The sequence below is a fragment of the Salmo salar genome, chromosome 12 (assembly GCF_965601325.2).
Source record: "Salmo salar chromosome 12, fSalSal1, whole genome shotgun sequence".
Taxonomy (NCBI): Eukaryota; Metazoa; Chordata; class Actinopteri; order Salmoniformes; family Salmonidae; genus Salmo; species Salmo salar.
In genome coordinates this window covers 8,876,301-8,902,436 of record NC_138302.1, presented here as the reverse complement: position 1 = coordinate 8,902,436, position 26,136 = coordinate 8,876,301, and the positions used below count along the sequence as shown (strand labels likewise).

At 41.1% G+C, this 26,136-nt stretch overlaps 1 protein-coding gene across 1 annotated transcript in view; it reads right to left on the bottom strand.

Annotated features, from left to right (window-relative positions):
- Positions 1-9,353: 9,353 nt before the first annotated feature.
- The window catches only part of LOC106564049 (uncharacterized), a 31,403-nt gene continuing 14,620 nt past the window's right edge, over positions 9,354-26,136 (bottom strand). Inside the window, exons 1-2 of the mRNA XM_014130028.3 lie at positions 22,991-23,487; positions 9,354-10,389 (exon numbers count right to left, since the gene is read on the bottom strand). Coding sequence (XP_013985503.2) covers positions 9,623-10,389; positions 22,991-23,219 — 996 coding nt within the window. The 5' untranslated portion in view covers positions 23,220-23,487 and the 3' untranslated portion in view covers positions 9,354-9,622. Of the gene's footprint in view, positions 10,390-22,990 lie in introns of the transcript that reaches the window.

The following is a 26,136-nucleotide window of genomic DNA, read 5'->3' as shown; positions in this document are numbered from 1 at the left end:
CAGTCCCGTCCACTAGATTATACGTCACGCAAGAAGTACCACATGAAACTCACATCGCCATCTGTTGACTGGAGTCCGTAACGCAGTTTCGACAAATATTCATGACATTGTTTATTCTAGCAAACAATTTAAAAATAAGTAATTTAAAAACAACCAGTTTGAAAAAGGATCTTGTCAAACATTTAAAAAAAACAGTTTGTGTAGAGGGGGGTCATCTTAAAAGTAGAGAGCCTGTACCAATCCCAAAATCATCCCCTAAAACCTATGCCCTTGTGGACATCTGAGGGGGATTTGATTCGTATAAGATTGGCCCAGGCGCTCCACTTCTAAATTGACCCACTTTATGACCAAATGTTTTTTTTAATGGACCCTTGAAGCTGACCCTTTGTTTTAATCTGAGATTAATTGCTGCTCTGGAATGTCTCCCGTTGTCATATTTCAATAACACTGTTTTCTGAGTGTCATATTTCAAGAACACAGTAAAAAATTTGCGATTGAAAGTCTGTCTCTATTATCATTCAGTAGGTCCTATAGCATTATATGGTCACTCCCAGTAAGGTCAATTTTGAGTGATTGATATCCCAGGCTTATATGCGCTGTGCTCAGGAGCCTGGGGACAAGGTGTCTGTGTATTGACCATGTTGAGTGGTTAATGTGTGGTCTATCTATGGTCAGAGGGAGCTGGGGTGCAGACGGTGAGAGGAGGTGGAGAGGACGGTCGGAGTGGAGAGAGTGAGGACGGTGGGAGTGGAGGTGGTGGAGGTGTTTGGGGTGGAGAGCACTGTGGGAGTGGAGGTGTTTGAGGTGGAGAGGACTGTGGGAGTGGAGAGAGTGAGGACAGTGGGAGTGGAGGTGGTGGAGAGGACTGTGGGCGTGTTTGGGGTGGAAAGGACAGTGGTGGAGGTATTTGGGGTGGAGAGGACGGTGGGAGTGGAGGTGTTTGTGGTGGAGAGGACTGTGGACTCAGCGGAGGACATCCCAGCCACTTGGCAGTGTTGGCACTGCTACTTCCTACCTGACAGGTAAGATGACATCACTGCTAATTATACAATCAATCAATCAATCAAACTAAATTACATGGTTATTATATATGGCCCTTTTTTATTTTATTTGTATTTTTTTTACATCAGTCGTTGTCACAAAGTGCTTTTACAGTAACCCGGCCAACACCAGAGAATCCCAGGACATACAGGGCACCACTGCTGCTGCCATCTCGTTTTCCCTGTGTGATGTCATATCCTGTTCCTGTTTAGGCACCTAGCCTGCCGAGTGCCGGTGGGCTCTTCCGTCAACATGAGGCTCCTGCTGCTCCCGCCCCTAATACACCCACACACAATTAGGAACGCTCCCCTATTTCCATGTTTGTGTGTATGAGTGTTGTGTGCCAGAGAAGAGGAGTCTGGTATGGGGGGGGGGGGGGGAGGACATATTAGTGTTTCCCTACACCCTACCATTACCCCCTACTGTCACCTTAACCCCCTTACTGTTAAACCACAAAAGCGACATTGCTTTTGTTGAATAAACCTGGGTCAATGGAAACCGGCATACTGTCTTGCTGGAAGATCCACTTGTGGCTAAGTTTGACCAGGTATACTAATAGAAAACAAAATATCTTATACAATAAGGACCCAGGGAAGAGTTGCAGGGTAGAGGAGGACAGAAGAATGTGCCTATTTGAAAGATAGATTTAAAAAAAAAAAATGTAACTCATGACGTAATGCTAGAAAAGGTTGAAGACACCTGTTCTAGGGCAGAATGGTTGGAGACCCCTGCTCTAAGGCAGAAAGGTTGGAGACCCCTGCTCCAGGGCAGAAAGGTTGGAGACCCCTGCTCCAGGGCAGAAAGGTTGGAGACCCCTGCTCCAGGGCAGAAAGGTTGGAGACCCCTGCTCTAGGGCAGAATGGTTGGAGACCCCTGCTCTAGGGCAGAATGGTTGGAGACCCCTGCTCTAGGGCAGAATGGTTGGAGACCCCTGCTCTAGGGCAGAATGGTTGGAGACCCCTGCTCTAGGGCAGAATGGTTGGAGACCCCTGCTCTAAGGCAGAATGGTTGGAGACCCCTGCTCTAGGGCAGAATGGTTGGAGACCCCTGCTCTAGGGCAGAATGGTTGGAGACCCCTGCTCTAGGGCAGAATGGTTGGAGACCCCTGCTCTAAGGCAGAATGGTTGGAGACCCCTGCTCTAGGGCAGAATGGTTGGAGACCCCTGCTCTAGGGCAGAATGGTTGGAGACCCCTGCTCCAGGGCAGAATGGTTGGAGACCCCTGCTCCAGGGCAGAATGGTTGGAGACCCCTGAAGAATGGGTCTCGGGTCTCTGGTTGGCTTTTAGTGTATTGATGTGTATAGTTGTTGTAAACACAGGGCTGATCTATAAAAAGAGATCTTGGTCTGTAAATGCTAAAGAAATAAAAATGTGTATAGTTGTTGTATCCACAGGGCTAATCTATTAAAGAGACCTTGTCTGTAAATGCTAAAGAAATAAAAAAGTATTGATGTGTATAGTTTTTGTAACTACAGGGCCATCTATAAAATATACCTTGGTCTCAGCATGACTAAAGTTTAAATAAAAATAAAAAATACAACAACAAATCAGTGTCCTCAGTCCTGGTACCTTCAGTCTGGCGTCAGACCAGATATAAGAACATTCCAGAACATTCAGTATCAAGTCAAGTGACCATTAGCCCATACACAATTAAAGTGTCACACTTAAGATCAGTGGAAATAATGTGTATTACAGACAGGGATGCATAGAAATAAGCTAAGCATTGTGTTAATTACTTTAACTTTATATAAACTGCATTCATCTTAAATGTCCCCAATACAGCTTGTTTTTGTTTTCTGTTGCAAAACATTTCACTATGGTGTGCACTAATGAATATGACCCTGAATTGAATCTCCCCATGATAAAATTGTCTTCCTGTGAGGTTGAATCCAAATCAGATCCCTCGATCTGAGGTCAAGTTTATTACTATGACAAAGACAAACTGTGCGACTGTCACGCCCTGATCCGTTTCACCAGTCTTTGTGATTGTCTCCACCCCCCTCCAGGTGTTGCCCATCTTCCCCATTATCCCGTGTATTTATACCTGTGTTCTCTGTTTGTCTGTTACCAGTTCTTTTTGTTTCTTCAAGCCTACCAGCGGTTTTCCCTCTGCTCCTGTCACTATTGTTCCTGTTTTCACCTTTCTGCCCGCCCTGACCCTGCCGGCACCTTTGCCCCACTACTCTGGATTATCGACCCCTGCCTGCCTTGACCTGTCATTTGCCTGCCCTTGTTGCTGAAATAAACATTGTTACTTTGACAGTCTGCATTTGGGTCTTACCTTAAACGTGATAGCGACAGCTAAAAGGGGTAGCTTAGTGAGCTCATGATGGAATGTGAGCTAGCTAGCTAGCATTTGCGTCTGCTCATTTATACAGCCAGCTAGCTAACAAACAACGTAAATGTGAAATTAAATGGGGTAACTAGTATATACACGATGGAAGTGTGTTAAACACAGTGGCTAATATATACGGAAAGCGTTCTAAAGAGGTACAATGTTTTGGTCATGTTGACTAGCTGTTCTTGTTGAAGTATTGAAATTCCCACAAAATAATGTTAACGTTCTCGGAACTATTTGAGAACATTCCCAATGTCAAACCATTCAGAGAACGTGACCAAACATTTAATTAAATATAATCATGTTTGAACTTTTAGGAAACGTTCTGTTACAGTAATGAAATACCAAGAAAATTATTTCGTCAAGTTCCTTAAATACGCAGAGAATATTCCAAAGCCAATCAACTATACTGCACCATTCCCAGAACGTTGTGGAAAGTTTGAATGCAAAATAACCTTAAGATGGCCACGCTCTTAGAAACATATTGTTCTCAGAACTTTGTTTTATCTTGGAAATGTCCATTGTTATCCACACAGATTCCAGGATGGTAAGAGGTAACAGAAAGCATTGTAATCCAGGTGAGGTGTAACAGCTTCCAATCAATCAAATGTATTTATAAGCCCTTTTTACATCAGCCGATATTACAAAGTGCTGTACAGAAACCCAGCCTAAAACCCCAAACAGCAAGCAATGCAGATGTAGATGTAGAAGCACGGTATCCAAGTGATAAAGTTGGCAAAAAGGGCAAATCCCAAAGTTAAAAAAAAAGCATAAAAATAGCAGTTTGTCAAAGTAAAATCTGTCTGACTCTAGCTAATGTTACCTGACCATCGCTCCAGCTAGCTAGCCTTCACCAGGCTAGTTAAGGGCCATGGGCCACCAACAAGTGACATTAGTTAGACAGGGATCTTATATTAAAAGCCACCAAGCATTGAGCTAAAGCTAGCAAGAAAAAAGAAAAAAAGAAACATAACTTCTGTCAGTTGAAAGATAATGCTGGGCTTACCTGTGATGTTGTACAAAACGATTTATGTCAATAATTCATTTTGTGGAAATCCATGTCAATGGTCTTTCATACATGAAGGGAACTCACGTGCGCCAGCTGTGTGGTTAGTGAGAAAGTGCATATTGCAAATGTATGCTCCCTTACTAGACGTCCGACTACGTCCGATAAATCCGCGGACGGCGTCGGGCCGCTCACAGGGGCCGGATCTTCCAGGAAGTCATCGAATGGAGTCTCTCGGACCTTCCGTTTCCGTTTAATAAAATGTTCACATTTTGGTCATTTCTTTGCAGTTCCGGATTATTCCACGGGAGGGCGAATGGAATCACATTGCAAACGTAACGTATATCACCGATCACGACGCAGCTTTTTCTCCTAAACGGAAAAGAATTCGAAGACGAAACTCGGTCAGCGTGGGTTTGGCATAATGGGCAATTGGCCCCGAACAGGATGGAGTCGAGGCCTCGACGCTTTTCGAGTTAAGGCCATTTTTCTGGGATTGAAAGTCAAACAGGAAAATAGAGTGCTGATTTGACCACTTCACATCAAACTACATGAGCCTACGGTGTCAGGAGAAAAATAACCATGCATTTACCAATGTTCATTTCAGAGAAATTGTACAATGGCACATTGGTGATATTCAACAATAGGAGTTTTTTTTTCTCAAAAAAGTTACAGATCCAGTTGCAGCGTGTTCAGATGAGTCCGTTAAGGCGGGTTTCGGAGCTCTGTGAGATTTCTGTGATTTTCTGAAACAACACACACTTGTTCAACCCTCTGTAAATAAGTCAGTTCTTAACAGAAAGACCTAAAACTCAATATTCTATAAGAGCCCAACGTTCAGCTTCCTGTGTCAACCAGAAGTGCCTTAAAATGGTGTTATAGGGGCTGTTTTGAAGGGTTAAAAAGGTCAGATCTTTCCACAACTTCATATGTGTGACTAGGCAACCCTCGTGAACTGTAAATCAGTCATTTATCGCATCAGATGTCAAAGAAAAGCTCTCTCACACACACACACAGCAAGGACGGAGTGACACAGTGCGGTGCTTAAAGACACAAAGAGCCTGCAATGGCATTACCATTATCTCTAGGCTGTGCCGAGTTCAATGAGAAGCCCCGCTTGACCGTAGCTCGCTCGGTCTGAGCGCAGCGACCATGAGAATACTAGGCCCACAATGATGCCTGCACCAATATGTCAAGTGCTTTTGGGTGACAGTGAGAGAACCGTTAGGGTTAGAAGCACAATTCAACCTCAGGAGCGTTCCTGAGGTCCTCCCAATCTGTGCAAGCCTAACCCTGTGGCATTAACCCTTCACAGTGAAAAGAAGGTGTTTAGATCAAAAAGTGTGCAATGACTTCTCTCCCCATAGGAATACATTGACTATTCTCCTAAATTCAACCTGAAGCCTATGTGGGTTATGAATGCCTTATGAACCTGTCTTCTATAACAATCCATCAGGCTACTGTGAGGTCTACCTGTGTCGATTCTAAGGTTCCTGTGACAACCGGAAGTTGTTAAAATCACCCTAGAGCTATTGTCATATAAGCAACCTGCCGATAGTGAAAATCACACAACTCAACCATGTGTCATTCAGTCAATTCTTAAGGTAGAGACTTCATATTCAGGATTCTGTTTATGTCTACCCCAAAGACAATGTGTGTTGAGTAAGAGCTTCCTGTGACAACCGGAAGTGGTTAAAAACAGCCTAGAGCTATTGTCATATGGCCAACCTGCAGATAGTGAAAATCACGCAACTCAACCATGTGTCATTCAGTCAATTCTTAAGGTAGAGGCTTCATATTCAGGATTCTGTTTATGTCTACCCCAAAGACAACGTGTGTCTATTCTTTTGCAAAAAAAAAACCCACACACACAGCTTGGCCATAGGGACATAGTGTGGGGCTTAGAGGCTTATACCGCTTTCAATAGTTACTTTCGTTCAAACGATTCAAGAACCGTCAGACCTAGAGCTCCGAAATTTTAGAAACCTGTTCTAGAGCTCAAGTCGATAGTGCACGGTGAATTGTGTGGCTCTAGAAGGTTCTCAGACCGAGAAACCGCCTCGTGCATTTGCAATATGTTCAATTCATTTTGAATATCACGGACATGGCGACATGTCGCAAGACTAGGTGCATTGAAACCGCCTCGGCCCATAGAGACGGACCCCAATGTCTCTGTCCGATAGCTCATTCAGGGACCCCGTAGTAATGCCCTGAAAAAGTGGATTTTCAGCACCAATTAAGCCCATTGTTCGGGCACCGAATGACCTATCGAGCCGAAACTTGGGATTCGGGGTCGCCTCACATAGGCCTACACATATTGTCAGAGCTGGACCCGCAGCTATAACGTAACTATGTGTTTTATGTTTTTTTTATGGTTAAAATTGAAAGCACTGTGAATTATTGGCCTTCCCTGACATGTGATAGTTGGCTTCTATACGAGTTGGAAAAAGTGGATTTGGTGTCAGATGGTATCAGTTTGGTGTCAGAATGACATCTAATTAACTGATGGACGCTGACTGCTGGGTGATGAGCAATGGAGAGGAACCACAGTCACTGCCCGGCCATCCCGAGTTCATCGGGCCAGTCAATTATGCATTTCTGCAGTATTTTTGAGCATGCCTAAATTCGTGATGCTAAATGCCCATTGAATCATATTGCAAACGTAACGCGCAATATTGCAAACGTAACGTGCATTTGCAATATGATTCAACAGCAAAAAATATCAAAGTTGACATGATGAAATCAACACAATGAGCGATAGAGAGGAACCACAGTCACTGCACGGCCATCCCCAGTTCATTGGGACAGTCAATTATGCAATTCTGCAGTGTTTTTGAGCATGCCAAATTCGTGATGTTAAGGCCCATTGAAACATATTGCAAATGCGCATCCGTGCACATGGTGACCCGAAATGGGTTACCAGGATTCATTTTTTAGAATGGTTTTAAATGCCTTTAGGGAGGTGCAAGGGGTCCACGGAGCACCCCCCCATCAGTGCCCATCCAGTATGGGGCGCCCCTAGTCATTTTTGACATTTTCAAAAAAAATCCCTAAAATACGACAGTCCCACTTCTCATGTCACCATCAAGCCATGGAGAGGAACCACAGTCACTGCACGGCCATCCCCAGTTCATCAGGACAGTCAGTTATGCATTTCTGCAGTGTTTTTGAGCATGCCAAATTCGTGATGTAAAGGCCCATTGAAACATATTGCAAACGTAACGCGCAATATTGCAAATGTAACGCACATTTGCAATATGATTCAACAGCCAAAAATATCACCAAAGTTGACATGATGAAATCAACACAACGAGCAATGGAGAGGAACCACAGTCACTGCGCGGCCATCCCGAGATCATCGGGCCAGTCAATTATGCATTCTGAGCATGTCAAATTCGTTAAAAATGTTAAAAGCAACAGAGTCCCACTTCTCCCTCATCATACATGACAAGTAGACCATCTGCGTTGATTCATGGCTTAACATAGGGCTATATATCATTTGGGCAGTATAAATGCCATTTGGACCATGGTTCACTGACTTTTGGGTTTGGAAACCGACTTCCTATGATCGTACATGGCAAACGGACAAACATTCTGATTTGGCACATTCAATACTTTCATACACGTATAATTGACAAAAAAAAGAATTGGACATTTCATTTGCACATTTCTAATGGCATTTTGCAAGAAAAAGAAAAAAATGTCACTTGACTTCCTATGAAATCGTATTCCAAATGCACAAAACATATGCCTTATGCACAAGCAAATATGTCACTTTTGACTTCCTATGAAATCATATTCTATATGCACAAAACATATGCCTTATGCACAAGCAAATGTCACTTTTGACATCCTATGAAATCATATTCCAAATGCACAAAACATATGCCTTATGCACAAGCAAAAACAACCCAAAAAATTGTCAATAAAATATGTCAAAAGTATGTCCATACAGCTCTTATACATGTGTAATTGACATAAAAATCGAAGAAAAAATAATAATCGAAAAACGGTCCAGAAACCACTTTTTTAAGGGGTGATAAGTTTTCAAAAAAAAAATCATTTTATCAAAATCTGACCCTTGGGTGTTGACTTGGGTATCATTTGCTGTATGAAAATCCACGTTGGAGTGCGCACGCCATCTAAAGGAATTTTGGGGTGTTACAATTGGACCGCTTTCGGTGGTATTTACAATCGTGTGTATGATTCGTGCTATGCCAATATGTTCCCATGTTATTTTGTCCAAATCAGGGTTTTCCCTTACATAGATAAACTGACTTGCAAAGTAATTTGACTAAGTTTCTGATAAGGGCTGGGTTTAGTTCATTTGTAATAACCATCTACAAACATACTCCACGTGTGAGCTTATTACTTCCTGTTTATAACCTGTTGCTACAGTGGATTACTTCTGTCTGCAATGCTGGATGGGCTGATGGTGAAACGGGGAGAAAGAATATATATATATATATATATATATATATATATATTTGATCTGAGTTCGGTAGCGATTAGCAAAGCCACTCTGACTGCCACACAAGTGCTGCGAACTTGCTTTCATGTTGGGGGTTGTTGTTGGACGGCCCACGTGTCCCAGAGCCTGTGGGCTGTGCCAGAGACTGGGGGGGAATGTGAGGTGTGCTCACTCAATTCATTCATATTTTTTTTAAAAGGAGCTAAACATCTCAATTCATCCATATTTATAAAAGGAGACATATGTTGCTGTTCAGAAGTTGGAACTAGAGGTACATTTCCACTGTAGAACTGCAATGACAAACATTTTGTGACAATTGTCTTCGTTTGTGGCACTAATTGTTTTCTTGGTCTGTTATCTTTACAGGACCATACTATTCCCTTAAAGCCTGTACATATTGAATGCAAATGTAAACAATAGAGCAACCGCGTCACTGGTAAATGGCACTTGACAGTGCTCGAGTAATGGCACACACAGATGAACACAACACACAGAGCCGGAGTTGAAAAATTACCATGTAATCGCACAGAGCATACACATTCAAACTGACATATTGGTAGTCTACAATCAAACCAATGTATTTCATATTCAATGTCTTGAGATTTAAAAATACAAACTACACTTTCATCAAATGGGATAAAAAGTATATAAAACGGTTCATTCTGAACATCAGTGAACTACATCACTAGACACAGGTTTCTTCATTATTCATAAAAAAAAACAAAAAAACATTTACCAGGCAAGTTAATTAAGAAAAAAATCTTATTTACAATGACTTCTCTCCTGTGTGTAAAGGCTTCTCTACTGTGTGTGTTCTGTTATGTGATTTCAGGTAATCTAACCGGGTAAAACTCTTTCCGCACAGGGAGCAGTGGTAAGGCTTCTCTCCAGTGTGTATTCTCTTATGTTTTTTCAGACAACTTGATTGAGAAAAACTCTTTCCACAAACAGAGCATTGATAAGGCTTCTCCCCTGTGTGTGTTCTTGTGTGGGATTTCAGGTGGGTTGACTGGGTAAAACTCTTTCCGCACAGGGAGCAGAGGAAAAGCTTCTCTCCAGGTTTTTCTCCTGTATGTATTTTTTCATGCTCTTTCAGGTACTTTGCTAAGGAAAATCTCTTTCCACACTGAGAGCAATGGTAGGGCTTTTCTTCTGTGTGCGTCCTCTCATGCTGTTTTAGGATCCCTAACTTGGTAAACCACTTTTCACACTGAGAGCAGTGGAAAGGTTTTTCTCCCGTGTGTACTATTTTATGTTCTTTCAGGTGTGCTAACCGGGTAAAAGCCTTTTCACACTGAGAGCATTGGTAAGGCTTCTCGCCTGTGTGTATTATTTGATGTTGTTTTAGATTCTGTAACCAGGTAAAACATTGTCCACACTGGGAGCATTTGTGAGGCTTCTCTCCTGTATGTATCCTCTCATGTTTCTTTAGGTCCCCTAACTGGTTAAAGCTCTTTCCACAGTAGGAACAGTGATTTCGTCTTGCTGGTTCGGACGTCTCTGGCTCTGGTTCCTCTGAGTCTGGTCTCTCTCCTGCCAAAGACAGAGTGTTTATTTAAAGTGGAACTGACAGCATTTTAACTAATTTGCAGATATGAAACAAACAGACAATCATAAATCAGTCAAAATTATAAAATTCCCAGTTTATGCTACAAAACCAACTTTAAGAGGTTTTTAAAAATAGATTATATATATATGACTCAACATTCTATGACGTACACTAAGGCATTGTTGGCAGAACAGATGGATACAGTTCAATGCATGAATAATATAATTCACCAATACATTTCTTAGTAGTCCAAAAAATATTGCTCTCAGGTTGTAAATCACAGCTGGCCTGGTACATTGTTTGCTGCCTCCATTCGGGATGCACTGTTTCAGTTTCAATTACTCAATATTTTGGACGAAAACAGACGCATGTAACTAAGGCTGGGAATGTCAATACAATCAGACTAGCAAGGGCAATGATCACAAGTCAGTCATAATGTGGCTAATAGGCTAGCGTTTCTATTTAGTTAGCAAGCTAAAAACATGGAGCTAGCTAATAGGAGGATGTCATTGGTGGAGTGGGTGAGTGACTGACTTTTCCCCCTCATTTAGTTTTTGTGGCTACACAGCTAGAGATGCAGGAGTCATTTGGTTAGCTAGCAAGAACTCTCGTCTGAGTGTACCAGAGCGCAGAATAACTGATGAATTTACAAACGCGAAACACCTGTTGAAATAAATAAATAAATAAATATATATATTAACCTTTATTTAACTAGGCAAGTCAGTTAAGAACAAATTCTTATTTACAATTATGGCCTACATCGGCCAAACCCGGACGATGCTGGGCCAATTGTGCGCCGCCCTATGAGACTCCCAATCTTGCCGATGTCAGTAAACATTGTTAAAAGTTACACTGGGGTTGATATCCTTGCCCTGTTTTTTACTGCAGTTATTCGCCCCCTTGATTGCTGAATCATTAACCTGACAATGATTTCTGGTACTATCCCCAAGGTTTGGAAGGCGGTCCATGTACTCCCCCTAACCTGATGATGATGATATCTGGTACTATCCCCAAGCTTTGGAAGGTGGGCCATGTACTCCCCTTAACCTGACGAAGATATCTGATACTATCCCCAAGGTTTGGAAGGTGGGCCATGTACTCCCCTTAACCTGACGAAGATACAGTGCCTTGCGAAAGTATTCGGCCCCCTTGAACTTTGACCTTTTGCCACATTTCAGGCTTCAAACATAAAGATATAAAACTGTAATTTTTTGTGAAGAATCAACAACAAGTGGGACACAATTATGAAGTGGAACGAAATTTATTGGATATTTCAAACTTTTTTAACAAATAAAAAAACGGAAGAATTGGCCGTGCAAAATTATTCAGCCCCTTTACTTTCAGTGCAGCAAACTCTCTCCAGAAGTTCAGTGAGGATCTCTGAATGATCCAATGTTGACCTAAATGACTAATGATGATAAATAGAATCCACCTGTGTGTAATCAAGTCTCCGTATAAATGCACCTGCTCTGTGATAGTCTCAGAGGTCCGTTTAAAGCGCAGAGAGCATCATGAAGAACAAGGAACACACCAGGCAGGTCCGAGATACTGTTGTGGAGAAGTTTAAAGCTGGATTTGGATACAAAAATATTTCCCAAGCTTTAAACATCCGAAGGAGCACTGTGCAAGCGATAATATTGAAATGGAAGCAGTATCAGACCACTGCAAATCTACGAAGACCCGGCCGTCCCTCTAAACTTTCAGCTCATACAAGGAGAAGACTGATCAGAGATGCAGCCAAGAGGCCCATGATCACTCTGGATGAACTGCAGAGATCTACAGCTGAGGTGGGAGACTCTGTCCATAGGACAACAATCAGTCGTATACTGCACAAATCTGGCCTTTATGGAAGAGTGGCAAGAAGAAAGCCATTTCTTAAAGATGTCGTTTAAAGTTTGCCACTAGCCACCTGGGAGACACACCAAACATGTGGAAGAAGGTGCTCTGGTCAGATGAAACCAAAATCGAACTTTTTGGCAACAATGCAAAACGTTATGTTTGGCGTAAAAGCAACACAGCGCATCACCCTGAACACAACATCCCCACTGTCAAACATGGTGGTGGCAGCATCATGGTTTGGGCCTGCTTTTCTTCAGCAGGGGCAGGGAAGATGGTTAAAATTGATGGGAAGATGGATGGAGCCAAATACAGGACCATTCTGGAAGAAAACCTGATGGAGTCTGCAAAAGACCTGAGACTGGGACGGAGATTTGTCTTCCAACAAGACAATGATCCAAAACATAAAGCAAAATCTACAATGGAATGGTTCACAAATAAACATATCCAGGTGTTAGAATGGCCAAGTCAAAGTCCAGACCTGAATCCAATCGAGAATCTGTGGAAAGAACTGAAAACTGCTGTTCACAAACGCTCTCCATCCAACCTCACTGAGCTCGAGCTGTTTTGCAAGGAGGAATGGGCAAAAATGTCAGTCTCTCGATGTGCAAAACTGATAGAGACATACCCCAAGCGACTTACAGCTGTAATCGCAGCAAAAGGTGGCGCTACAAAGTATTAACTTAAGGGGGCTGAATAATTTTGCACGGCCAATTTTTCAGTTTCTTATTTGTTAAAAAAGTTTGGAATATCCAATAAATTTCATTCCACTTCATGATTGTGTCCCACTTGTTGTTGATTCTTCACAAAAAATTACAGTTTTATATCTTTATGTTTGAAGCCTGAAATGTGGCAAAAGGTCAAAAAGTTCAAGGGGGCCGAATACTTTCGCAAGGCACTGTATCTGATACTATCCCCAAGATTCTTTGCACATGACAAAAGCCTATGGAATTTTTTTTTGCTTCTAAATTCTGTTTGTGTGCCAAAAGTGAAGAGCAAATGTTTCTTAGTGAAGAAGAAAAACCCATTGAGAACCACATCTATTATTTATACTACATTATATTAAAGTTAAAATGACAGAGGTTTGTTTCTTGTGTTCTATCAATTATTATCTGGAATAGCCTGCCATAGAAACTGAGGGGAGATGAAACTTCTAAAACTTAAAAAAAGATCTTCAAAACATTTTTAGATTTGCTTTTCCTCAAGGTGCTTTTCAGTTGATGTGATTCTTCGTTTTTTTAATGTTTATCTTGTGTAGTACATTTTTCAGCTTTTATCATTCATACTTTTTTTTCTCCTGTAAAGCACATTGCGTTGCATTCCATGTCTGAAATGTGCTGTACAAATAAAGCTTGATTTGATCAAAACCCTTTCCATGTTTTACCCACAGAAATAGAATGAATAGAACAGACATGGCCATTCAAGTCAATGATGTCATAATGAGTAAACTGGCAGCCATTGCAAGTGTATCATTGCAGGTAGTAAAAGCAGGAAGTTTTCCCTTCAATCTGTGCTGTGATTTGTTGAGTTAAATTGTGTGATTTGTTGAGCCTTCCACTCTCCCCACGTAAAGCCAGGGCAGGCCTGCTCCCCTCCCCCGGCTAAAGCGTCACAATACCAGGCAGCTGTTGTTAGTGTACCCATAAGTTGACCAGTGAAATTGCCAGGTTTGGAGGTTCCGAGTCCCTTCTACTCATTCTCGTTTGATGGTTTGACCTGTGTCTCTGACTGCCTGGCTGTGACTGAGATTACCGTAGTTAATATTTTGTCATTTTTACCCCCTTTTTCGTGATTACGATCTTGTCTCATTGCTGCAACTCCCAAACAGTCTCGTCCTCCCAAAACATGAGGGACTGTGGGACTGGAATAGAACGCCAGGCTGTAGTGACACCGCAACACCGCGATGCAGTGCCTTAGACCGCTGCGCCACTCGGGAGGCCCCCAACACTGTCATTTTTTAACACAGCAGTCACCCTATTTCCTGTAGTCTCAAAATGACCCAAAAAAAAAATTTCTTAATGTAATAAAGTTATTTTTATAATTCAAATGGAACACACTTTGTTAACATTAAAATAAGTTGACTAGGTATACCTGGGTGCACACATAGGGCTGTTGCGGTGACCAAATTACTGCCATACCGGTGTACAGCAATGCCGTCTGGGGTACGCGCACCCCCAGGGGTACAGCAATGCCGTCTGGGTATCAAGAAAGCCCAAATGTGCCGCAACAGCCCTAGTCAACTTATTTTAATGACAATATGTTGTTAACAAAGTGTGTTCCATTTGAATTATAAAAATAACAGTCCATTTAGTAAGGCGTCCATAGAGACACATATCAGCTCTACTGGTAGTACTGCTACTACCAGCAGTACTACACCTGCTACTACCAGCAGTACTACACCTGCTACTACCAGCAGTACTACACCTGCTACTACCAGCAGTACTACACCTGCTACTACCAGCAGTACTACACCTGCACCTGTCGACGACACAAGTTGTTCTGCTTCCACGAGCACATCCAATAATTCAGTAATTCTACATGTGTTGTTAGCCCAGCTAGCATGGACACTGACAGTTCTGAATCTGATGCAGCCGAAGAGCTACTGCCCCCTTACCCGGGAAAGCACGGAACAACAGACAGGGACGTTGGACCATCGAAGAGGCGCAAATATAATAACTACATTGATTTGGAATTTCACTTATATTGGGAGTAGTGCGTTTTCCTGGGTACTATCTTCACTCTTGCACAGACTTTTAGAAACAAAACAAGACAATTAGAAAAATAAGCCACAGGAGTCTTTTGAGCGAGAATTAAGACGACTTTCGAGTAGTAAGACTTTGGATGGATGAGTCAGACATGGCGGGCCTGGCACAGCTACTGATATATGTCCGTTAGGTTTATGGGGGGTCAATTAAGGAAGATATCCTCTTCTGAAAACCACTGGAAACCAGGACAACAGGAGAGGATATTTTTAAAGTAATGGACTTCGGTGGTCAAGATGTGTTGGTATCTGTACTGATTGCGCAAAAGCCATGACTGGGAGACATAGTGGAGTGGTAATGCGCGCGCAAGCAGTTGCTGCCGACGCCACTTGGGTACACTGCAGCATCCAACAAGAGGCTCTTGCTTACAAAGGAATGTCTGACAGCTTGAAAGACGTTTTGGACACTAGAGTGAAAATGGTTAACTTTGATAATAAGGATCCGCCCCCTATTTTCAATTTTCGCCTAAAATGACATACCCAAATCTAACGTCCTGTAGCTCAGGCATTGAAGCAAGGATATATATATTCTTGATACCATTTGAAAGGAAACACTTAAGTGTGTTGAAATGTGAAATGAATGTAGGAGAATATAACACATTAGATTTTGTAAAAGAAGATACAAAGAAAAAAAATACCGTTTTTTGTACCATCATCTTTGAAATGCAAGAGAAAGGCCATAATGTATTATTCTAGCCCAGGCCACAAGATAGCAACAGTGTATGTGCAAAGTTTTAGACTGATCCAATGAACCATCGCATTTCTGTAAAAAATAAATGTATCAAGAAAGCCCAAATGTGCCTAATTGGTTTATTAATAACTTTAAGTTCATAACAGTGCACTCTCCTCAAACAATAGCATGGTATTACTTCACAATTGGACAGATCAGTTAGCTTACATTTTTGTGAATCTTTCTGCCAATATCAGATGTGTGTGTGTCCTGGGAAATGTTCTTGTTACTTACAACCTCATGCTAATCGCATTAGCCTACGTTAGCTCAAACGTCTCGTGGGGGACACACCAATCCTGAAGAAGTAAAAGCAAGGCCCCTGAACTCTCGTGTATTTTCTGCGCTATGCAATGATATGGCAGCGACCATGTAACGCTTTTACAACATACAGAAGTACGCTGTTATCAAGGGGCAAAGTATCGACACGTTTGAGGGATGAGCTTAAAGTTCTTTACTGATCATAATTTTCCCTTGTCTGACCGCTTGCATGTTGACGAGTTTCTCACACGACTGGTTTATCTGGGTGATGTTCTGAATAATCTGAATCTAGGATTACAGAGACTCTCCGCAACTATATTCAATGTGCTGGACAAAATTTGAGGCTATAATTCAGAAGTTGGAGCTCTTCTCTGTCTGCATTAACAAGGACAACACACAGGTCTTTCCATCATTGTATGATTTTTGTGTGTGCAAATGAACTCAAGCTTACGGACAAATGTCAAATGTGCTATAGCGAAGCACCTGAGTGAGTTCGGTGCGCAATTACGCAGGTACTTTCCCGAAACGGATGACACAAACAACTGGATTCATTATCCCGTTCATGCCCTGCCTCCAGTCCACTTACCGATATCTGAACAAGACAGCCTCATCGAAATTGCAACAAGCGGTTCTGTGAAAATTTTACTTAAATCAGAAGCCACTGCCAGATTTTTGGATTGGGCTGCGCTCAGAGTATCCTGCCTTGGAAATCGAGCTGTTAAAGACACTGATGCCCTTTGCAACCACGTACCTATGTGAGAGTGGATTCTCAGCCCTCACTAGCATGAAAACTAAATACAGGCACAAACTGTGCGTGGAAAATTCTTGGACCTGTAACCAAAAGGTTGCAAGATCGAATCCCCGAACAGACAAGGTAAAAATCTGTCGTTCTGCCCCTGCCCCCTCATGTAGCCTAGCCGATAGGCCTATATCTTTTAATAAGGTTTGTATCACAACTAAAGTGGCCAAATAACACATTAATCCGCTTTACAAAGGGTGTAGAGCGTAACTGGCATTAATAAGCAGCGCCATTATTAAAAAGAGTTTTTATAATAAAAGCATTACATGCATGCATTTGCGGTCACTTTTGATAATGGTGTTTTCCGCTAATGGAACATGTGTGCTTATAGCCTACTACCATGTGCACATTGCTGCGCTTATAATGTGAAGAAATAGCCTAATAGTTCATCAACATTTTAAGCTAAAAGTTCTGATCTGTTTTGCGTCACCCACGTCGCATACATTTTTTTGTTGTTGATGCTAGTGCTTGTATTAATTTGGGATCTATCGCATCCCTGTCCCAGGCTGCAGAGAATAGGTCAACTTTTATACTATGGGGGATAGTAGATAAATACATCCCTCACTGAGGGGGCGTGTGTTTGGGCATGTTTTGCACTGGGTGAAAATTGACTGCAATCGTTTTGGAACCCCAAAGTGAGGTCGGCTCAAAACAAAGTGACATAGAGCATGTGGAGCAATGAGTGGGATTTGTTTTTTTCTCTCCACATGCCTTCCCAAAGAAAACTAGTTAGAAAAGAAGTTGTATGTTTCTGGATGATGTACCATGCTGCCTTGTTGACAGATTACTGTTCTATTTGAGAAGGTCGTTCCTCCCTGCTTTCGACCTGATGACATGACTGGCCTTTACAGCACTTTGTGACATCAGCTGATTGATTGATGACATGACTGGCCTTTGATTATGCTGAGCCACGGTGCACCAGACAAACACGATCCATTGCTTTAAGCCACACCCGCACCCTGGCACACCCACCAAACAGAGCAAACATACCTCAAAGTCTGTTCAAGAACGTTTTGGTAAACTTGTCATTCAGCACAAACCGTTCCCCAACGTAACAAACGTTAAAGCGAACTGAACGCACCCCTTGTCTATTCAATGTGGGAGGTGTAACTATTTTGGAGCTGACAAATCCAAAAGTAGCTCCCAATGTCATAGAGTAGTACAGTATAATACCCATAAAACCTAGCGGTCAAACAAGGAAATGGTTCCACTTGTTTTTCCATCATTCATTTTTCCCATAAGGGATTTTAGAAACACTAAGGCTTACCCTGGAGTGATGTTTTGACAAGATGGCTTTTATCAATACATTCGCCTGTATTTACCCCCTAAAAATGTTATGCTAATTAGCTGCTAATGTGGCTATCACAAATAACTACAAATTAGGGATGCACGATATATCGGTGAACATATCGGAATCAGACGATATTATCTAAAAATGCCAACATCAGCCCGATGTCTAGTTTAACGCCGATGTGCAAAACCAATGTCAAAGCTGACGTCCATACCGATATAACGTAGGCACATGATGTAATGACGACACATAAAATGTTGAGCTATACGTGCAACACAGCATTCCTAACCTAGCCCACAATGTCTGCTGTGTGGATCGAGCAGTCAACAAGTCGAGCAGTCATTTGAAAGAGTAACAAAATTCCAGCGAGACAACTCAAAGGCGAAATCCATTAAAGCCAAGATAATGGAATTCATTGCCCTCGACAAGCAACTGTTCTCTGTCGTGGGTGATGTTGGCTTTCGCCAACTGGTCGAGCACTGGTACACACTACCAAGTGCGCTATTTTTCAGATGTTGCCCTACCGGAGTTACACAGTAATAGCATCACTGCTATTAGCTTCATGACATACATACCATGGAACGCCGTTTGGGTCTTTGCGTGTCAAAAAAGATACAGTAGCACTGTCAAAGCTGTACATAAAAATCTGCATACAAGCAAACACCGGCCACAAACGATGTGTTTACAATACCGAGTTGGTAATAAAGCATCATTGTTTGACCGCAACTTCTGGGGTAGCCAGCTTTAGCTTTGTACCTAGCTTGCACCAATACAACCAGCCTGAAAACAATGACCAGTAGAAACTGCAGTCATTTTCATTATTCTTAGCAATGATTTAGGAATCCTTGTGAGTAAGTATTAGCTAGATAGCCACTTGTTGTTCGACTACTGAAACTGAACTTCAGTTCATGAAAATAAATAGCTAGCCAGCTACTTAAAACCTCTTACTGACCCCTTCAGGATAGGGGGCAGTATTTTCATATTCGGATGAAATACGTGCCCATTTAAACTGCCTCGTACTCAAACTCAGAAGCTAGGATATGCATATTATTATTAGATTTGGATAGAAAACACTCTGAAGTTTCTAAAACTGTTTGAATGATGTCTGTGAGTATAACAGAACTCATATGGCAGGCAAAAACCTGACAAAAATCCTACCAGGAAGTGGAAATCTGATGCGTGGACTCTTTACAAGTCATTGCCTATCGAACACACAGTGACATGGTAATCATTGTGCACTTCCTAAGGCTTCCACTAGATGTCAACAGTCTTTAGAAAGTTGTTTGAGGCGTCTACGATGAACAGAGACCGAATGAGAAGGCTGGGAAGTTGTAGACCCAGGGAAGGACATCAGTTCATTGGCGCGCATTCATGTGAGGAGGTAGCTCTGTTCCAAAACGTTTTTCAAGACACTGAAACCGTCCGGTTAGAATATTACTGAATTTTTCGCATTCTAAAGGCCCTAAAGATTGATGCTTTACAACGTTTGACGTTTCAACGAACGTAAATAGATTTTTTTAAACTTTTCGTTCCGCTTCCTACATTTGGAGTAGCTGAACTGAACGCGCGAACAACAAGGAGCTATTTGGACATAAATTATGGAGTTTATCGAACAGAACAACATTTATTGTCGACCTGGGATTCCTGGAAGTGCCTTCTGATGAAGATCATCAAAGGTAAGTGAATATTTCTAATGCTATTTAATATTTTAGATGACTCCAAAATGGCGGCTATCTGTATTGCCTAGTGTATTTTTCTGAGCGCAGTACTCAGATTATTGCAAAGTGTGCTTTCCCAGTAAAGTTATTTTGAAATCTGTCAATGTGGTTGCATAAAGGAGATGTTCATCTATAATTCTTTGAATGACAGTTTAATATTTTAGCAACGTTTATGACGAGTATTTTTGTAAATTGTAGTGCTGATTCACCGGCAGTATTGGAGGCAAAATATTTTCTGAACGTCACGTGCCAATGTAAAATGCTGTTTTTATATATAAATATGAACTTTATCGAACAAAAAATGCATGCATTGTGTAACATGATGTCCTAGGAGTGTCATCTGATGAAGATCGTCAAAGGTTAGTGCCTCATTTAGCTGTGTTTTGGGTTTTTGTGATGCATGTAGTTGCTTTGAAAATGGCTGTGTGGTTATTTGTGTCGATGTACTCTCCTAACATAATGTAATGTTTTGCTTTCGCTGTAAAGCCTTTTTGAAATCGGAGAACGTGGTTCGATTCAGGAGAAGTGTATCTATAAAATGGTGTAACATAGTCCTATGTTTGAGAAATTGAAATGATTAGATTTGTGGTTTTGAATGTGGCGCTCTGATTTTTCACAAACTCGGTGTCAGTAAGAACTTTTAACCCTGTTGCCCAAAGCTAAAGTTATAAGCAGACAGCTAGCTTCATCTGGCTAGTGAGGCTCGACCAGACTGGGTTATGTGTTGTGAAGCTAGCCACAATAAGGATTAGGCACAACAGTGGAATTTGCAGTTAGCCTTCAAAATAAAAGTATGTCATTGACAGTGATGCAAATGACTATAAAATATTTGAATTAGGCCAAACTTTTATTTTGAAGGGTAACTGCATAGTCCACTATAGTGTCTAATCCTTATTGTGGCTAGCTTCACATAGATGGGTGCGACCACCATTAATCAAATAAGAACTGTCTTATAGATTAGGGTTATTTTAGATGACACCTTGCTATGTAGTTAGCTAGCTAACTATAGCTACTGAAACAGATTGTCGTTTTGCTATGTTTTTGGGGAAGAACATTGTTTGCCTCCATGAGCTAGTTAGCTTTTTTAAATGACCAGCACTATAGGTGCACGAGACACCTTCACCAGCATCATAGCATATGTATCGATGAATCGTTGTGACATATGAAATTCGAGTGATCATGTAATCAATGTGTAATAACTACGTAAAAAATGAATGAACGCGTTAAATTATTATGTGACGTGCAGTCATATTCAGGTGCTGATTGGTCAACAAGCTTAATTGACACGTCAAATCGTGTTAAATAGTATATTTCTTGACACCGAAGACCCAAACGGCGTTCCATAGAAATCCTGGTGGAGAATGAAACGACTGAACAAATGAACAACCAAACAGCACAGTAAGTGAAAGAAATAGGTTTTGATTATGCTTTACTGGTAATGGGGACATACGTAAAATTCCAACAAAATAACTTCTTGGTCAGTGTGGTGTGTGTGTGTAACCTTTATTTAACTAGGCAAGTCAGTTAAGAACAAATACTTATTTACAATGATGGCCTACCCCGGACGACGGTGGGCCAATTATGTGCTGCCCTATGGGCAAAAAATGTATCGGTGCATCACTACTACACGTCCCGCTGATCAGGACGCGACTGCCAAATCTAGGCAAAAGTAAAAAATCTCTGGATTAACTAGCTAATGTTAGCTAAATTTAGTCATGAATAATTTGCCTAAATGTCTTTAAATTGACAATTCTGTGACACAATAGATGTTTGCAAAGGTGTCAACTAGAGACGACCCTTACAAAAAAAAGATTGCATTTTTGAAACTGTAGTGAAAGTGCAGTTATACTGCGCTGTAACTGCAGTTACACTGCAAAATTACTGCAGTAAAAAAACATGTTTTTGATGCAGTATTTGCAGCATACTACCTGCCCTCCAGGACACCTACAGCACCTGATGTCACAGGAAGGCAAAAAATATCATCAAGGACAACAACCACCCGAGCCACTGCCTGTTCTCCCCGCTACCATCCAGAAGGCGAAGTCAGTAGAGGTGCATCAAAGCTGGAACCGAGAAACTGAAAAACAGCTTCTATCTCAAGGCCATCAGACTGTTAAACAGCCATCACTAGCACAGATGCGCTGCTGCCTACATACAGACTTGAAATCATTGGCCACTGTAATAAATGGATCACTAGTCACTTTAATAATTCCACATCCAATGTTTACATATCTGGCATTACTCATCTCATATGTATATACTGTATTCTATACTGTCTATTGCATCTTAGCCAATGCGCTCTGACATCGCTCATCCATATATTAATATATTCTTGGTCCATTCGTTTACTTAGATTTGTGTGTATTAGGTATTTGTTGTGGAATTGTTATTTATCGCTGCACTGTCAGAACTAGAAGCACAGGCATGTCGCTACACTTGCAATAACATCTGCTAACCATGTGCATGTGACCAATACATTTTTTTCGTAAGTGGACGTGCAGGATATTTCAGGGATTTGTAGTCTTGCATAACGTCGATAAGCATTTCCGAATTTGAGAGTAAATAAAGCTGAATATATTGATAAGTCACCTTGTCCGAGATAACTTTAAACTGTCATCAAAACGTCACGCCAGGGTAAATCTACACAATACACAGCCCTTATTTTAAGCATTTCTAAAATTCCCCATGGGAAAAATGTATGGCGGAAAAACTAATGGAAGCATTCCCTGTTTGATCGCTAGGTTTTATGGGTAATATGACACCTCCACTGTGGGGCCCTATACTTATCGTGGACATCGCCATTGTATGCACTGAGTCTCGTTAGTAGAAATGCCATACAGCCATGTTAGAAGTTTGAAAACGGAAATGTGTGTTGTAATTTACACGTCAGTTAGGATGATAGCTTGTTTTAAAAAAGTCGTAAACAAACACTGTATAGTTTTAGAACCTGCTTAAACTATTATTCTTATCATTTGGATGGTCAGTCCTTGTATTCATAGCTATTTTATGGAATTTGACAGTTATTACATATCGGTGTCTCCAGCACCCAACCTTTAGCTGTTCACCATAACGAGTGCCATGGCGGCCATTTTGTTGTTGTTTGAATCACGGATTTCCACTTCGAAAATCCACATCAGTTCAACAAATTGGCAGAGTTTGTGCTCCTGTTTTTAAGATAGTAACATTACTCACGGCTGTTAATCAGATCTCCAGTCTCATACTCTTCTTCCTCGTCCTCCTCTTTCATTGTGACAGTAATCTCTTCCTCATCTTTCACTCTGGAAGTTTCTTCATCGCCTTTCACTGTGACATCCTTCTCTTCCTCTTCTTCTTTCACGACAATATTAAGCCACAGACCCTGTTTCTCAGTCCAGCAGACATCCTCTTCTTTTGCATGGGGAGAGTAGTTTAGTGAGCTCATGGTCCGGAATGTTATTAAGATAGCCAACTTAGATAGTTAGCATAAGCGACTAGCCTAATGCTAATTTAACCAGTTACCTACAATATGAAGCGGGGGATGGGTAACTAGTAGACACGACAGACGTGTGATTAATGTACACCGAAAACGTCTAAATAGCTCCAATGTTTCAGCTATGTTGGTTAGCAAGCTATCTAAGCGACTGATTAGCTGTCGTTGTAGAAGCGGTGTCCCGTCCACTAGATTATACGTCACACTGTGCAGCTTCGCCTGTAAAACTCATATCGCCATCTGCTGACTGGAGTAGATAATGCAGTTAACGGAAATATTTATTTTATTTTCAGAAAATACGTTTATTTTTCATTTATTTCATTTGCGTTTACACAGGCAACCCAATTCTGCATCCCCCCCCCCACACTAATTGGTCTTTTGATCTTTTCAAATCAGATACTTTTCAGATCAAAATACCAATGAGTGAAAAAAAGTCTGAACGCAGCCAATTTCTCCTACATGGTGTAACAATACATTATGTAGATGTATAGTACAGGTCAAAAGTTTGGACATACCTACTCATTCAAGGGTCTTTCTTTATTTTTACTGTTTTCTACATTTTAGAATAATAGTGAAGACATCAAAATTATGAAATAACACATATGGAATCATGTAGTAAGCAAAAAAGTCTATATCAAAATATATTTGAGATTCTTCAAAGTAGCCACCCTTTGCCTTAATGACAGTTTTGCACACTCTTGGCATTCTCTAAACCAGCTTCATGGGGAATGCTTTTCCAAGAGCCTTGAAGGATTTCCCACATATGCTGAGCACTTGATGGCTGCTTTTCCTTCACTCTGCGGTCCAACTCATCCCAAACCATCTCAATTGGGTTGAGGTCGGGTAATTGTGGAGGCCAGGTCATCTGATGCCGCATTCCAACACTCTCCTTCTTGGTCAAATAGCCCTTACACAGCATGGAGGTGTGTTTTGGGTCATTGTCCTGTTGAAAAACAAATGATAATCCCACTAAGCTCAAACCAGATGGGATGGCATATCACTGCAGAATGCTGAGGTAGCAATGCTGGTTAACTGTGCCTTAAATTCGAAATAAATCACTGACAATGTCACCTGCAAAGCACGCCCACACCATCACACCTCCTCCATGCTTCACAGTGGGAACCACACATGTGGAGATCATCCGTTCACCTACTATGCGTCTCATAAAGACACGGCTGTTGGAACCAAAAATCTCAAATTTGGACTCATCAGACCAAAGGACAGATTTCCACTGGTCTAATGTCAATTGCTCGTGTTTCTTCGCCCAAGCAAGTCTCTTCATCTTATTGGTGTCCTTTAGTCATGTTTTTTTTGCAGCAATTCGACCATGAAGGCCTGATTCATACAGTCTCCTCTGAACAGTTGATGTTAAGATGTGTCTGTTCCTTGAACTCTGTGAAGCATTTATTTGGGCTACAACAGAGGTAACTCTGGGTCCTTTCCTGTGGCGGTCCTCATGAAAGCCAGTTTCATCATAGAGCTTGATGGTTTTTGCGACTGCACTTGAAAAAAAGTTGCCTGACCTTCATGTCATAAAGTAATGATGGACTTTCGTTTCTCTTTGCTAATTTGAGCTGTTCTTGCCATTATATTATGGACTTGGTCTTTTACCAAATAGGGCTATCTTCTGTGTACCACCCCTACCTTGTCACAACACAACTGATTGTCTCAAATGCATTAAGAAGGAAAGAAATTCCACAAATTAACTTTTAACAAGGCACACCTGTTAATAATTGAAAGGCATTCCAGGAGACTACGTCATGAAGCTGGTTGAGAGAATGCCAAGAGTGTGCAAAGCTGTAATCAAGGCAAAGGGTGGCTACTAAGAATCTCAAATCTAAAATATATTTTGATTTGTTTAACACTTTTTTGGTTACTACATGTTTTGTATGTGTTATTTTATAGTTTTGATATCTTCACTATTATTCTACAATGTAGAAAATAGTAAAAAATATAGAAAAAACCTTGAATGAGTAGGTGGGTTCAAACTTTTGACTGGTACTGTATATAATGAACACACTAGGTCTTTACTGCTCCTACATGGTGTAACAATACATCATGTAGATGTATATAATGAACAGACTAGGTCTATACTGCTCCTAGATGGTGTAACAATACATCAGGTAGATGTATATAATGAACAGACTAGGTCTATACTGCTCCTACATGGTGTAACAATACATCATGTAGATGTCTATAATGAACAGACTAGGTCTATACTGCTCCTACATGGTGTAACAATACATCATGTAGATGTCTATAATGAACAGACTAGGTCTATACTGCTCCTACATGGTGTAACAATACATCATGTAGATGTATATATAAAGTAACGTCCACTAGTGGCATTCCACATACTATTCAGACAAAAATGTATTGGATTAATCCAATCTTTTTTACAAATCCGCACAGGTTTTCTCTGACATGGTGGAATGATACTGATGGAAACATTCATGAGGTAGTAAATGTTTTTAATGTCAACAACGTATCAATGTTATCCTCAGAACAACGCCATCACATTTTCATACACGTCTGGCTTGATGACTAGTACACAAATTAACCCAATTAAACAACTACATTCGAGAGGTTTTCAAGGTTAAAATGAACATGTTTAAATATCTTGTATTCAATCAATCAAATCCATAATCAAAATAAATTACACAATTTAAAAGAGGGCTGAACATACTGATTTTGAGACTAACCTGGATAAATAACACTAGGAAAGGTTTATCATTGAGACTAACTAAGGTATTAGAAATTCATCAAAACACAATCATGTTGAAGTAAAGATCCAACAGGGCCTAAAATTTACTTTTTGGGGTCCACCAGCGACTGTGGCAGGTAGATAGAAAAATATATATACAAACCA